The 17183-nt window shown below is 43.4% G+C and overlaps 1 protein-coding gene across 1 annotated transcript in view; it reads right to left on the bottom strand.

Annotated features, from left to right (window-relative positions):
* Positions 1 to 17183, bottom strand: part of LOC311107674 (dedicator of cytokinesis protein 2-like) — a gene marked incomplete at both ends in the record, with an annotated part of 85660 nt that overhangs the window by 6351 nt on the left and 62126 nt on the right. Inside the window, one exon of the mRNA XM_084150195.1 lies at positions 1853 to 1995. Coding sequence (XP_084006321.1) covers positions 1853 to 1995 — 143 coding nt within the window. The remainder of the gene's footprint in view (positions 1 to 1852; positions 1996 to 17183) is intronic.

Genomic DNA, 17183 nt, shown 5'->3' with positions numbered 1-17183 from the left:
TTTTTGACGTCAGAGGGGTCGACTGTTGGTTTCTTGAGGAGGGGAGCGACTCTGGCCAACTTCAAGTCAGAGGTGACACAGCCAGTGATAAGGGATGAGTTGATGTGGGAAGTGAGGAATGGGAGACGGTCTCCAGAGATAGTCTGGAGAAGGGAGGAAGGGATGGGGTCGAGTGGGCAGGATGTTGGGTCGCTGGAATCACGAGTCGCAGGATTTCATATGGAGAGAAAGAGGTCAAGGCGTAGGGTAGTTCTGTGCAAGTGGGACCAATGGACAAAGTTGTCTGCAGCAGAGAGGGAGGAGGGAGGGGGAGGAGGAGGATCAAGGAGGGAGGAGAAGGTGGAAAATAGTTTTCCAGGGTTGGAAGCAGAAGCTTGACATTTAGAGTGATAGAAAGCAGCTTTAGCAGTGGATACAGAGGAAGAGACGGTAGAGAGGAGGGAGTGGAAGGATAATAGGTCCTCCGGAAATTTAGTTTTCCTCAATTTTTGCTCAGCTGCCCGCAACCCAGGGAACCTGGTGGGCGATAGATGACAACAATGTTAAGCTTGAGTGGACAAGTGACAGTGCCAACATGAAATTCAAATGAGGAGATGGACAGGTGAGCGAGGGGGAAAAGAGAAAATCTCAATTTAGGAGAAATTAGTAGCCAAGTGCCATCACCGTGACGACCAGATGCCCTCAGACTACGAGAGAACACATAGTCAGAAGACGAGAGAGCAATTGGAGTAGCAGTGTTCTCTGGGGTAATCCAAAAAATGTAGGGACTGAATGAAGGGCAGCATAGGCCGAGTGAACTCAGCTTCCTTGACAGCAGATTAACAGCTCCAAACGTTGTCGAAGACTGGGAATTCCACATGGGTTGTGCGCGCAGGGTATACTAAATTAGAAGGGTTGCAGCCACGGGGGGGTTGAGTGTCTGTCAAGATCCTCAAGTGAGAGTGGTATGAAGCCTTCCACTCTTTCCTTCCTCCAGAAACTTAGCAGGACAACTCGGCAGAACTATCTTTGTTTTGTCGACAGTCTAAGTTTTGGCGAGAAGACCACCACTTGACAAGACCGCCGCTTACAGCTGCTGCTAAACTAAAATAGGGGAAACTGAAGTACTAACACTAATTGTTGATTGCCTAGCAGAGGTGATGAAAAATACCCCCTCCAACAGACACACTCAAATTACCATAAAGCTACTACACAAATTGCCCTGAAACCAATCTAAGTCAATGTTTCAACATTTCACAGCCACAAGTACTGAGCATTCAGCTGTTCAAACATTAATGATTAAGTAGGCCAGTAGGTTGAGACAGCACTTAACTTGAATTGCCCTAGCCAGACCATACCAACAACAATAACTTATTCAAAGACAAAAAGAACCTTAGGCTACTCATGCAGAGATGAGTTGTCTTCCCAGGCTATAGATGATAGGCACTCACATCAGCAGTCACAAAGTGCTTTACAATAACCCAGACTAGACCCCAAAGATCCAAAACAGCAAACAAAACAAATCCTTCTCTGGCTGACTACATGTTAAAGGAAAACTATTTTGGTATTTATTTCATTAGTCCATTGTTGATATAGTCATGTCTGCAATCACGTTTTGAAGTTTTGCATCATATGGTGCAGAATGCAGCATACCAGCTTTATTTATGTATTTTGAAAGTTATATATCTTGAAAACCAGATTGCTGACATGCAAAACATTTTTGGACTATATCAACAATGGACTAATGAAACAAACACTAAAAGTTAGTTTTTGGGTGGAATTTCCTTTAAGCCCAGACTATATCCAAGCATGGTGCTCTCTGATTGGTCAGTTTATCAGTAAGCTGTGTTCTGATAGGCTGCGTGTGTCTCACCACATTGTCTCTGCTGAGGACCTCCAGGATGTTGTTGAGCAGCTCCACGCTGTTACTCCTGTCATCATGAGGACCCTGCCCCAAGTTCTTCAGCGCTTCGCTTAGCTCCCGAAGCATCATGGGTAGCAGGATGTCACGGCACTCTGAGGGACACAACACATGTTCAGTTCCATCCACATGCACGGACAACTCTAGCATGCACGCACACACACACACACACACACACACACACACGGGTGGTCAAACATCCGTACACATACAGTATGCAGGGAGTCTAAAACTGCACAACCACACACAACACTTAAAGTCAATACTCTCCCCTCTCTACTCCCTCCCTCCCTCCCTCTTTTTCCTTCCCTCCCTCTCTCTTTCTCTAGCCGCAGGTAGACTCAGCACATTAAAAGCTCATTTAGGCAGAGGCTCGTTAGAGTCATTATTAACAGAGAGTAGGCAAGGCCTGCTGAGACAGACTGGGTCAGACCTGGCACGCAATCACTGCACTGAGAGAGAGAGAGAGGACAGGGGGGAGAGGAAGGAGGGAGGAGAGGGGAAGGAGGAGGGATGAGGGACAGGGATGAGAGGGGAGAGAGGGTTTAGAAAGAGGAAGAGGAGGTGAGAGGGGGAGGGAGAACGGAGAAGGGAGGCAGAAAGAAAAAGAGAGATGGAGGACACTGCCATAAAAATACAGTGATACAGAGAAAGACGGCGTAAACAGAGGGAGATAAATAGAGAAATAACAAAATAAACTGCTACTGTTTCTGTGAACAGTGAGAGTCAGAGAAAAGGCATTGTGTCGAATCTCCTCTATTGTAAACATCTCCAAGCCAAACTGACCACTTCTCCCCTATACAAGTACTTCTCAAACATATTGGGCTACAATATAACCCACCTGTCTGGTGATCCATGAATTCAAATCAAATTGTATTTGCCACATGCGCCGAATACAACAGGTGTAGACCTTACAGTGAAATGCTTACTTACAAGCCCTTAACCAACAATGCAGTTTTAAGAAAAAAAGTGTTATGTAAAAAATAGATAAGTAAAAATAAAATAAAATAAATAATTAAAGAGCAGCAGTAAACTAAAATAACAGTAAGGAGGCTATATACAGGGGGTACCGGTACAGAGTCAATGTGCGGGGGCACCGGTTAGTCAAGGTAATTGAGGTCATATGTACAGTGGGGAAAAAAAGTTTTTAGTCAGCCACCAATTGTGCAAGTTCTCCCACTTAAAAAGATGAGAGAGGCCTGTAATTTTCATCATAGGTACACGTCAACTATGACAGACAAATTGAGAAAAATAAATTCCAGAAAATCACATTGTAGGATTTTTTATGAATTTATTTGCAAATTATGGTGGAAAATAAGTATTTGGTCACCTACAAACAAGCAAGATTTCTGGCTCTCACAGACCTGTAACTTCTTCTTTAAGAGGCTCCTCTGTCCTCCACTCGTTACCTGTATTAATGGCACCTGTTTGAAGTTGTTATCAGTATAAAAGACACCTGTCCACAACCTCAAACAGTCACACTCCAAACTCCACTATGGCCAAGACCAAAGAGCTGTCAAAGGACACCAGAAACAAAATTGTAGACCTGCACCAGGCTGGGAAGACTGAATCTGCAATAGGTAAGCAGCTTGGTTTGAAGAAATCAACTGTGGGAGCAATTATTAGGAAATGGAAGACATACAAGACCACTGATAATCTCCCTCGATATGGGGCTCCACGCAAGATCTCACCCCGTGGGGTCAAAATGATCACAAGAACGGTGAGCAAAAATCCCAGAACCACACGGGGGGACCTAGTGAATGACCTGCAGAGAGCTGGGACCAAAGTAACAAAGCCTACCATCAGTAACACACTACGCCGCCAGGGACTCAAATCCTGCAGTGTCCCCTTGCTTAAGCCAGTACATGTCCAGGCCCGTCTGAAGTTTGCTAGAGTGCATTTGGATGATCCAGAAGAGGATTGGGAGAATGTCATATGGTCAGATGAAATCAAAATAGAACTTTTTGGTAAAAACTCAACTCGTCGTGTTTGGAGGACAAAGAATGCTGAGTTGCATCCAAAGAACACCATACCTACTGTGAAGCATGGGGGTGGAAACATCATGCTTTGGGGCTGTTTTTCTGCAAAGGGACCAGGACGACTGATCCGTGTAAAGGAAAGAATGAATGGGGCCATGTATCGTGAGATTTTGAGTGAAAACCTCCTTCCATCAGCAAGGGCATTGAAGATGAAACGTGGCTGGGTCTTTCAGCATGACAATGATCCCAAACACACCGCCCGGGCAACGAAGGAGTGGCTTCGTAAGAAGCATTTCAAGGTCCTGGAGTGGCCTAGCCAGTCTCCAGATCTCAACCCCATAGAAAATCTTTGGAGGGAGTTGAAAGTCTGTGTTGCCCAGCGACAGCCCCAAAACATCACTGCTCTAGAGGAGATATGCATGGAGGAATGGGCCAAAATACCAGCAACAGTGTGTGAAAACCTTGTGAAGACTTACAGAAAACGTTTGACCTGTGTCATTGCCAACAAAGGGTATATAACAAAGTATTGAGAAACTTTTGTTATTGACCAAATACTTATTTTCCACCATAATTTGCAAATAAAATCATTAAAAATCCTACAATGTGATTTTCTGGAATTTTTTTCTCATTTTGTCTGTCATTGTTGACGTGTACCTATGATGAAAATTACAGGCCTCTCTCATCTTTTTAAGTGGGAGAACTTGCAAATTGGTGGCTGACTAAATACTTTTTTCCCCCACTGTACGTGGGTAGAGTTAAAGTGACTATGCATAGATAATAAACAGAGTAGCAGCAGCGTAAAATAGGGGGTGGGGTGGGGTGGGGTGGACAATGCAAATAGTCCAGGTAGCCATGATTAGCTGTTCAGGAGTCTTATGGCTTGGGGATTGAAGTTGTTAAGAAGCCTTTTGGACCTAGACTTGGCGCTCAGGTACCGCTTGCCGTGCGGTAGCAGAGAGAACAGTCTATGACTAGGGTGGCTGGAGTCTCTGACACCACCTGGTATAGAGGTCCTGGATGGCAGGAAGCTTGGCCCAGTGATGTATTGGGCTATACGCACTACCCTCTGTAGTGCCTTGCGGTCGGAGGCTGAGCAGTTGCCATAGCAGGTGGTGATGCAACCAGTCAGGATGCTCTCGATGGTGCAGCTGTAGAACTTTGAGGATCTGAGGACCCATGCCAAATCTTTTCAGTCTCCTGAGGGGGAATAGGCTTTGTCGTGCCATCTTCACGACTGTTTTGGTGTGTTTGGACCATGATAGTTTGTTGATGATGTGGACACCAAGGAACTTGAAGCTCTCAACCTGTTCCACTAAAGCCCCGTCGATGAGAATTGGGGCGTGCTCAGTCCTCTTTTTTTCCCTGTAGTCCACAATCATCTCCTTTGTCTTGATCACGTTGAGGGAGAGGTTGTTATCCTGGCACCACACGGCCAGGTCTCTGACCTCCTCCCTATAGGTGGTCTCATCGTTGTCGGTGATCAGGCCTACCACTGTTGTGTCGTCGGCAAACTTAATGATGGTGTTGGAGTCGTGCCTGGCCATGCAGTCATGGGCTCCTGAGTGGCGCAGCGGTCTAAGGCACTGCATCTCAGTGCTTGAGGCGTCACTACAGACCCCCTGGTTCGATTCCAGGGGGCGCATAATTGGCCCAGCATCGTCTGGGTTTGGCCGGTGTAGGCTGTCATTGTAAATAAGAATTTGTTCTTAACTGACTTGGCTAGTTAAAAATAAAAAACAGGGAGTACAGGAGAGGACTGAGCACGCACCCCTGAGGGGCCCCTGTGTTGAGGATCAATGTGGCAGATATGTTGTTGCCTACAATTACCACCTGTGGGCAGCCCATCAGGAAGTCCAGGATCCAGTTGCAGAGGGAGGTGTTTAGTCCCAGGGTCCTTACCTTAGTGATGAGCTTTGAGGATACTATGATGTTAAACGCTGAGCTGTAGTCAATGAACAGCATTCTCACGTAGGTGTTCCTCTTGTCCAGGTGGGAAAGGGCAGTGTGGAGTGCAATAGAGATTGCATCATCTGTGGATCTGTTGGGGCGGTATGCAAATTGTAGTGGGTCTAGGGTTTCTGGGAGGCTCGTGTCACTGGGCAGCTCGTGGCTGTGCTTTCCTTTGTAGTCTGTAATAGTTTGCAAGCCCTGCCATATCCGATGAGCGTCGGAGCCGGTGTAGTACGATTCAATCTTAGTCCTGTATTGACTCTTTGCATGTTTGATGGTTCGTCAGAGGGCATAGCGGGATTTCTTATAAGCGTCCAGGTTAGAGTCCCGCTCCTTGAAAGCGGCAGCTCTACCCTTTAGCTCAGTGCGGATGTTGCCTGTAATCCATGGCTTCTGGTTGGGGTATGTACGTACGGTCACTGTGGGGACGACGTCATCGATGCACTTATTGATGAAGCCAGTGACTGATGTGGTGTACTCCTCAATACCATCGGAAGAATCCCGGAACATATTCCAGTCTGTGCTATTAAAACAGTCCTGTAGCTTAGCATCTGCGTCATCTGACCACTTCCTTAGTAACCGAGTCACTGGTGCTTCCTGCTTTAGTTTTTGCTTATAAGCAAGAATCAGGAGGATAGAATTGTGGTCAGATTTGCCAAATGGAGGGCGAGGGAGAGCTTTGTACACATCTCTGTGTGTGGAGTAAATGTGGTCTAGAGTTTTTTTCCCTCTGGTTGCACATTTAACATGCTGGTAGAAATTAGGTAGAACGGATTTAAGTTTCCCTGCATTAATGTCCCCGGCCACTAGGATGAGCGTTTTCCTGTTTCCTTATGGCCTTATACAGCTCATTGAGTGCAATCTTAGTTCCAGCATCGGTTTGTGGTGGTAAATAGACAGCTAGGAAAAATATAGAAGAAAACTCTCTTGGTAAATTGTGTGGTCTACAGTTTATCATGAGATACTCTACAGCAGGCGAACAAAACCTTGAGACTTCATTAGTATTAGATTTCGTGCACCATCTGTTGTTTGCAAATATACACAGACCGCCACCCCTTGTCTTACCGGAGTCAGCCGTTCTATGTCCCGTTGGTAGGATATCCTTGATCTCAGGTCGTCCATTTTGTTTTCCAATGATTGTACGTTGGCTAATAGTACTGATGGAAGAGGCAGATTACTCGCTCGCGTCGGATCCTTTCAAGGCACCCCGACCTACGTCCACGATATCTCTGTCTTGTTCTCATGCGAATAACGGGGATTTGGGCCTTGTAGGGTGTAGAATATCCTACGCGTCCGACTCGTTGAAGAAAAAATCTTAGTCCTAAACGATGTGAGTAATCGCTGTCCTGATATCCAGAAGCTATTTTGGTCATATGAGACGGTGGCAGAAACATTATGTACAGAATAAATTACAAATAATGCGAAAAAACACACATAATAGCACAATTGTCATAGTCTATCATAGGGCCATGAAATAGACAAAGCCAACATTTATTAAACACAGGTGAGAGGCAGAGAAGGGACGAGGGGGTGAGAAGGAGCTCATATATTTTTTAAGTGTTGCCAGGTTCTCCTATCACTGTGTTACTGTACCAGCGAAGAACAAAATAACAAAATTACACAGCAAGCAATTTTCAAGGCCAGACCACTTCAACTGTGTGTGTGTGTGTGTGTGTGTGTGTGTGTGTGTGTGTGTGTGTGTAGTGAGACAAAAAAGCCCCATATGTATTTCGCCTATGACACATATAAAGGCATTGGGTGGTGAACAACGGGCCTGGGAGTGAGATCAATTTAAATGCTAAACTTTGGCTAGAGGAAACAATTGTGTTGAACATTTTCTAATCTTCACCCACCAAGTACACACCAGGTTTGTGCTCAATTCAGAATTTTGGAATTGACTCCCATTCAACTCATGAGTTGAAATTCAAATTGAATTGGATACACCCCATAGGATGTAGAATTTGAGTTTGAGTGACAGAAAGTAGAATTCAATTCAGTGCAATTAAAGTAAATTCCACTCAGTCATAGAACATGAGAGTTTCATTGCATCTGACAGGTCATACCAAAGAATACAGTATATCACTTTTCTCTGAAAACAATGTTCATATACTCTTTTAACCTTAGTGCTTAGAATAGCCAATTATATTTCCACCAAACATTTCATTTGTTTGGCTTCTTTTTGAAGGCTTTAGGTTTAACTTGAGTGTTAAACTAATGCATTCTGGGAAATGTAGTATTTCCCCCATATACATTTTTTTTTTTTTGGGGGGGGGGGTGATTAATTTAATATAATAGCTTAGAATATTCACATACAGTTTTTGTTTTCCTGGATCATTCATTTTAAGAGTTTCTCCTGAAAATCTATTGTTTCAACAATATTTTATATTCATGTATATAACCACATGTTTGATGTTTTATGAATAATATGTATATTTCAGAGGAGGATGCTTAGGGGAGGACGGCTAATAATGATGTCTGGAACGGAGCAAATGGACTGGCATCACATGGAAACCATGTGTTTGATGAGCAGTGCCTTAGGAATGTATTCAGACCCCTTGACTTTTACACACTATACCCCATAATGACAAAGTGAAAACAGGTTTTAGAAATGTTTGCAAATGTATTACAAATAAAAAACAGAAATACGTTATTTACATACGTATTCATACCCTTTGCTATGAGACTCGAAATTGAACTCAGGTGCATCCTGTTTCCATGGATCATCCTTGAGATGTTTCTACAATGTGATTGGAGTCCACCTGTGGTAAATTCAATTGATTGGACAAGATTTGGAAATGGACATACCTGTCTATATAAGGTCCCACAGTTGACAGTGGATGTCAGAGCAAAAACAAAGCCATGAGGTCAAAGAAATTGTCCGTAGAGCTCCGAGACAGGATTGTGTCAAGGCACAGATCTGGGGAAGGTTACCAAAAAATTTCTGCAGCATTGAAAGTCCCCAAGAACACAGTGGCCTCCATCATTCTTAAATGGAAGAAGTTTGGAACCACCTAGACTCTTCCTAGAGCTGGCCTCCCGGATTAAAGGAGCAATCGGGGAACCCAATGGTCACTCTAACAGAGCTCTAGAGTTCCCCTGTGGAGATGGGAGAACCTTCCAGAAGGACAACCATCTCTGCAGCACTCCACCAATCAGGCCTTTATGGTAGTGGCAAGATGGAAGCTACTCCTCAGTAAAAGGCAAATGACAGCGTGCTTGGAGTTTGCCAAAAGGCACCTAAAGACTCTCAGACCATGAGAAACAAGATTCTCTGGTCTGATGAAACCAAGATGGAACTCTTTGGCCTGAATGCCAAGCGTCACGTCTGGAGGAAACATGGCACCATCCCTACGGTGAAGCAAGGTGGTGGCAGCATCATGCTGTGGGGATGTTTTTCAGCGGCAGGGACTGGGAGATTAGTGAGGATCGAGGCAAAGATGAACAGAGCAAAGTACAAAGAGATCATTGATGAAAACCTGCTCCAGAGTGCTCAGGACCTCAGCCTGGGGCGACGGTTCACCTCCCAACAGGACAGAGACCCATATTATGGCAAGAACAGCTCAAATAAGCAAACAGAAACAACAGTCCATCATTACTTTAAGACATGATGGTCAGTCAATACGGAAAATGTCAAGCACTTTTAAAGTTTCTTCAAGTGCAGTCGCAAAAACCATTAAGCGCTATAATGAAACTGGCTCTCATGAGGACCGCCACAGGAATGGAAAACCCAGAGTTACCTCTGCTGCAGAGGATAGGTTCATTAGAGTTACCAGCCTCAGAATTTGCAGCCCAAATAAATGCTTCACAGAGTTCAAGTCACAGACACATCTCAACATCACCTGTTCAGAGGGGACTGTGTGAGTCAGGCCTTCATGGTCGAATTGCTGCAAAGAAACCACTACTAAAGGACACCAATAAGAAAAGAGACCTGCTTGGGCCAAGAAACACGAGCAACAGACAGTTGGCCAGTGGAAATGTGTCCTTTGGTCTGGAGTCGAAATAGGAGATTTTTGGTTCCAACCTCCGTGTCTTTGTGAGACGTAGTGTGGGTGAAAGGATGATCTCCGCATGTGTAGTTCCCACCGTAAAGCATGGAGGAGGAGGTGTTATGGTTTGGGGGTGCTTTGCTGGTAACACTGTCTGTGATTTATTTAGAATTCAAGGCACACTTAACCAGCATGGCTACCACAGCATTCTGCAGCGATACGCAATCCCATCTGGTTTGGGCTTAGTGGGACTATCATTTGTTTTTCTACAGGACAATTACCCAACACACACCTCCAGGCTGTGTAAGGGCTATTTTACCAAGAAGGAGAGTGCTGCATCAGATGACCTGGCCTCCACAATCCCCCTACCTCAACCCAATTGAGATGGTTTGGGATGAGTCGGACGGCAGAGTGAAGGAAAAGCAGCTAACAAGTGCTCAACATATGTAGGAATTCCTTCAAGACTGTTGGAAAAGCTTTCCTGGTGAAGCTGGCTGAGAGAATGACAAGAGTGTGCAAAGCTGTCATAAAGTCAAAGGGTGGCTAGTTGAAGAATCTCAAATATAAAATATATTTTGATTTGTTTAACACTTTTTTGGTTACTACATGATTCCATATGTGTTATTTCATAGCTTTGATGTCTTCACTATTATTTTACAATGTGTAGAAAATAGTAAAAATAAAGAAAAACCCTTGAATGAGTAGGTGTGTCCAAACTTTTGACTGGTACTGTATGTAAATGTGATAAATGCCTGTTATATAGTAGATTAGGTGTAGTGTATACAAATATTTGTATTGACTACACCTAATCTACAATATAATACATTTACATTTACGTCATTTAGCAGACGCTCTTATCCAGAGCGACTTACAGTTAGTGAGTGCATTCCCCCGTGGGAATCGAACCCACAACCCTGGCATTGCAAACGCCATGCTCTACCAACTGAGCTACATCCCTTGCCGGCCATTCCCTCCCCTACCCTGGACGACGCTGGGCCAATTGTGCGCCGCCCCATGGGTCTCCCGGTCGCGGCCGGCTACGACAGAGCCTGGATAGGCATTTGAATTTCATTTAATTGAATTCTATTTCCTTTCATTCAAATTCGATTTGGATTCTGTAACCTGTTTACTACTTCAATTCAAAAATTCAATTCATATTCAAGAATTGAATTGGAATTCATGAGGCATTCTCAATTCAATTCTAAATTGAGCACAACCCTGGTACACACACAGACACATACACACACTCAGCCTGAAGTACTAATCTTTTTAAAATTCTAAAAACTGTGTTTACTCTGTTAATCTCAGCTTTTGTTTATTTGTGTGTGTGTGTGTGTGCGCACGATGTACGTGTGTGTTTGTAGCGCTTGCGTATGGCACACGTGTGTGTGTGTGTGTCTAATTAAGTAGAAATGGACAGCCATCTTTTGCTGGCGGGCAGTGGTGGTGACAGCCATAATAAATCAGCAGCCAGCTGAAAAGCTCCTTTCCATTTTTCATTTCACGCCACCAAGTCACAGCCAACACAATAAACTATCTAGCATGGTAATAAGGTACCATTTCAATTACTGGGGGCATCTAAATCAGAGCTCTTCCTCCTCCTCCTCCCCTCCTCCTCTCTCTCTCTTTCTATGGATAGTTGTCATCCCTGGCTCAAAGTCAGATTGAGAAGGTGATAATGAGATGGTAATAGGGGAGACCAACCCTGGAACAAACCGATAAATTTACAGGGTGGAAAGGACTGGTGGTAGGCCAACTCACTACGACTATGTCCTTCTGTCTGATTTCTTTTGACTGATAAGTGGATAGACAGAGAGTTATAGATTAAGTGATTGATTTATTTGTCTTGTCAGTATACCATGTCTGTCCTCTTCCTCTTAAGCCCCCCACAGACTGTACGATTTTAGCCGTTTTACGCCATGATTTTTCCGTCCCAGACGAAATTTCAGCTTGTGGGCAAATTTGTAGGTTGTAAACGATTGTCGGACGTCTAGGCTTGTTCAGTGTGACATGGTTTACGTCTGCTGATTAAGTACCACTACGTGCGGTCGTAGACTCCGACAAAGTTCTGGCAGTGTCAGAATTGTTATTCCTTTATCATGTAGTGTGGCTGGTGTTACGAGCTGATCCCGGTGACTGACCAATTGGAACACGGCCGGCACAGAGTGTGCATGCACACAATAATATGATTGTTGTGAACAGTCAGAATAATATAATTAAAATGTTCACATGCTGTGCAAGAAGAAAGATTTCCCTAATAATGTTGTTTACAAGACACATCTGAAATCAGGCTACCTGATGGGATTTTGATGAATCCACAAAGTCGCATTTCAAAATAAACTTTCTACCACAGCGACCACGTTATTTTGGGGAAGCCTACTTGATTCTTAGGTCGGACATATACAGTGGGGAAAAAAAGTATTTAGTCAGCCACCAATTGTGCAAGTTCTCCCACTTAAAAAGATGAGAGAGGCCTGTAATTTTCATCATAGGTACACGTCCACTATGACAGACAAAATGAGGAAAAAAAATCCAGAAAATCACATTGTAGGATTTTTAATGAATTTAGTTGCAAATTATGGTGGAAAATAAGTATTTGGTCACCTACAAACAAGCAAGATTTCTGGCTCTCACAGACCTGTAACTTCTTCTTTAAGAGGCTCCTCTGTCCTCCACTCGTTACCTGTATTAATGGCACCTGTTTGAACTTGTTATCAGTATAAAAGACACCTGTCCACAACCTCAAACAGTCACACTCCAAACTCCACTATGGCCAAGACCAAAGAGCTGTCAAAGGACACCAGAAACAAAATTGTAGACCTGCACCAGGCTGGGAAGACTGAATCTGCAAAAGGTAAGCAGCTTGGTTTGAAGAAATCAACTGTGGGAGCAATTATTAGGAAATGGAAGACATACAAGACCACTGATAATCTCCCTCGATCTGGGGCTCCACGCAAGATCTCACCCTGTGGGGTCAAAATGATCACAAGAACGGTGAGCAAAAATCCTAGAACCACACGGGGGGACCTAGTGAATGACCTGCAGAGAGCTGGGACCAAAGTAACAAAGCCTACCATCAGTAACACACTACGCTGCCAGGGACTCAAATCCTGCAGTACCAGACGTGTCCCCCTGCTTAAGCCAGTACATGTCCAGGCCCGTCTGAAGTTTGCTAGAGTGCATTTGGATGATCCAGAAGAGGATTGGGAGAATGTCAGATGAAACCAAAATAGAATTTTTTGGTAAAAACTCAACTCGTCGTGTTTGGAGGACAAAGAATGCTGAGTTGCATCCAAAGAACACCATACCTACTATGAAGCATGGGGGTGGAAACATCATGCTTTGGGGCTGTTTTTCTGCAAAGGGACCAGGACGACTGATCCGTGTAAAGGAAAGAATGACTGGGGCCATGTATCATGAGATTTTGAGTGAAAACCTCCTTCCATCAGCAAGGGCATTGAAGATGAAACTTGGCTGGGTCTTTCAGCATGACAATGATCCCAAACACACCGCCCGGGCAACGAAGGAGTGGCTTCGTAAGAAGCATTTCAAGGTCCTGGAGTGGCCTAGCCAGTCTCCAGATCTCAACCCCATAGAAAATCTTTGGCGGGAGTTGAAAGTCCGTATTGCCCAGCGACAGCCCCAAAACATCACTGCTCTAGAGGAGATCTGCATGGAGGAATGGGCCAAAATACCAGCAACAGTGTGTGAAAACCTTGTGAAGACTTACAGAAAACGTTTGACCTGTGTCATTGCCAACAAAGGGTATATAACAAAGTATTGAGAAACTTTTGTTATTGACCAAATACTTATTTTCCACCATAATTTGCAAATAAATTCATAAAAAATCCTACAATGTGATTTTCTGGATTTTTTTTCCTCATTTTCTCTGTCATAGTTGACGTGTACCTATGATGACAATTACAGGCCTCTCTCATATTTTTAAGTGGGAGAACTTGCACAATTGGTGGCTGACTAAATACTTTTTTTCCCCACTGTAAAGTTTGTATGTGAAAACTATGCATACTTTCAGTTTTTCCAAACTCACTTCACTTGAGCATAAACATAGAGAGCAGGGTTGCCAGGTCAAGCTAAAATGTCTAGCCCAATGACTACACAAAACCCATCCAAAAGGCCTGAAACCCCCAAAAAAATAATTCACAGCAAGAGAGGAGTGGCCATATCTATACAATACAACTTTTTTCCATAACGTTGTCGAGCCAATTAAGAAAGAATATCATAGTAACTTGTAACAACGTTGGACTCTAAATTCGGGTTTCATCAGAATAATAATTATTGCAAGCTATGACATGACGTAATAAAGGAATTTGAATATGTGACAAGAGAAAATATAATTTGCCCTTATTAAACTCGCCAGATCATTTTCCATCAATGGATGTCGATTTAACTTGCTTGACTGCTATGATTAAGCAATAAGGCACAAGGGGGTATGGTATACAGCCAGTATACCACGGCTAAGGGTTGTTCTTAAGCACGACCCAACGTGGAGTGCCTGGATACAGCCGTTAGCCGTGGTATATTGGCCATATACCACAAACTCCCGGGGTGCCTTATTGCTATTATAAACTGGTTACCAACGTAATTAGAACAGTAAAAAGTAATGTTTTGTCATACCCATGGTATATGGTCTGATATACCACGGCTTTCTGCCAATCAGCATTCAGGGCTTGAACCAGGTTTATAATTGTAAATAAATCCCCTTTGTGCATGTGCATAACTATAGATAACACCGACAGCAGAGTTTGAGTGGTGAAAGTTGGACAGAGGATCTCAAAATCTCTGAGCAAGAAACACTTGGATGATCATAAAAAAACGAATGTTAGGCTGTTTTCTTGCAATTGTACTGTTATTATGTACCAGATGTTAAGACTACAAACCGTTATAAATGGCCCATTTGCGAGATTGACTTGTCATTTCAATAGGCATAGGCTACAGACTAAAATCCCTAACTAACCCTAATTAAATTTGGCCATAGTTTGGTTAGATAAATGCAGGTAAACTACAGACCCGGATAGGCCTATATCTCATTTCAGACAGTCTGCAGTAGCCTAGACGAGATGTAGGCAAGATGTAAACTGAACGATTTAGCAGCTTGTTTAGGTCAAATTAACAGACTAATTTCTTCAACATGAATAGCGAGGCGATTTCGCAATAAGAAATGAATGTTTCCCCAATAGCCTGCTGGAACAGGCTACTGAGGATGGGGTCAAAATTTCCAATCACTGAATGAAATATTAATAATATGTACACTACCAGTCAAAAGTTTGGACACACCTACTCATTCAAGGGTTTTTCTTTATTTTTACTATTTTTTTACATTGTAGAATAATAGTGTAGAATCACGTAAATTAGTAACCAAAAAAGTGTTAAACAAATCAAAATGTATTTTATATTAGAGATTCTTCAAATAGCCACCCTTTGCCTTGATGACAGCTTTGCACACTAGGCATTCTCTCAACCAGCTTCATGAGATAGTCACCTGGAATGCATTTCAATTAACAGGTGTGCCTTCTTAAAAGTGAATTTGTGGAATTTATTTCCTTCTTAATGCGTTTGAGCCAATCAGTTGTGTTGTGACAAGGTAGGGAGGGGGGGTATACAGAAGATAGCCCTATTTGGTAAAAGAACAAGTCCATATTATGGCAAGAACAGCTCAAATAAGCAAAGAGAAATGACAGTCCATCATTACTTTAAGACATGAAGGTCAGTCAATCCTGAAAATGTGAAGAACATTGAACGTTTCTTCAAGTGCAGTCGCAAAAACCATCAAGCGCTATGATGAAACTGGCTCTCATGAGGACCACCACAGGAAAGGCAGACCCAGAGTTACCTCTGCTGCAGAGGGTAAGTTCATTAGAGTTAACTGCACCTCAGATTGCAGCCCAAATAAATGCTTCACAGAGTTCAAGTAACAGACACATCTCAACATCAACTGTTCAGAGGAGACTGCGTGAATCAGGCCTTCATGGTCGAATTGCTGCAAATAAACCACTACTAAAGGACACCAATAAGAAGAAGAGACTTGCTTGGGCCAAGAAACATGAGCAATGGACATTAGACCGGTGGAAATCTGTCCTTTGGTCTGATGAGTCCAAATTTAAGATTTTGGGTTCCAACCACTGTGTCTTTGTGAGATGCAGAGTAGGTGAACGGATTATCTCCACATGTATGATTCCCACCATGAAGCATGGAGGAGGAGGTGTGATGGTGTGGGGGTGCTTTGCTGGTGACACTGTCAGTGATTTATTTAGAATTCAAGGCACACTTAACCAGCATGGCTACCGCAGCATTCTGCAGCGATACGCCATCCCATCTGGTTTGGGCTTAGTGGGTCTATCATTTGTTTTTCAACAGGACAATGACCCAACACACACCTCCAGGCTGTGTAAGGGCTATTTGACCAAGAAGGATGATGGAGTGCAGTGAAATACATATTTTTTAAGAGATATGCCATGGCGGCCGCGGTGCAACTTAGAAATAGGCCAAAAACCCGCAATCCGCGACCAATACATTTTCACCCGCGACATTGTTTTCAAAGTAGCCCAATTGCAAGAAAACTGCGAACATGACAACACTGATAGAGAGAGGCTTGCGCTGCTGGTGCTGGCGCTGACATATTCACCGATCAAATACACCGCTGTAGTTGACGTGGCCTACGTCGGCTGATGTAGCCTCTCAAGCAAATCACAGATTGTGACAACAGAACTGAAGCAAATCGTACACTCTGTCCAGGTTGATATCAAGATTTTAATTTGGTAATATCGCACAGTGCGACGTGATACTCATAAAAGACTGAATCCGAAATACAGTCTGCAAAGGCCTTTAGAAACAGACTGAGTCAAACAATTTACAGAGTCATTACCCAAAATGACAAAACTCCATTCTTACTTCTCCATACTCATTATAATAATGTGGTAAATATTGTGGTTTCTTTCATAACAGATGCCCTGCAGGGAGAGAAGTGTAATTGTTCTGTTTATGAGTAATATCTCTGACTGACTGCTAATCTGCCTTTACACAGATTAATCTGGGGCTGGGGACATCAAGGACAGAACCAGTAGACCTGCCACACACACACACGCACACGACTCCAGATTCAGTAGCATAAAGGTTACACAAAGTTTCTATGGAACAGATGGGTGAATATGTTCCAATCATATATCTGTAATGTTGTTTACTACGCTGAATATATGGAATGCTGAGTTCACTCTGCTATGATTACCTACCAATAGCAGTACAGAATATTATACAGCACGCATGTACACTGAGTGTACAAAACATTAAGAACACCTGCTCTTTCCATGACATAGACTGACCAGGTGAATCCAGGTGAAAGCTTTGACCCTT

This window comes from Coregonus lavaretus, assembly GCF_964263955.1.
Source record: "Coregonus lavaretus genome assembly, chromosome: 32".
In the NCBI taxonomy this organism is placed as follows: domain Eukaryota; kingdom Metazoa; phylum Chordata; class Actinopteri; order Salmoniformes; family Salmonidae; genus Coregonus; species Coregonus lavaretus.
Note: the sequence above shows the minus strand (reverse complement) of the source record. Positions and strands in the feature narration are given on the sequence as shown.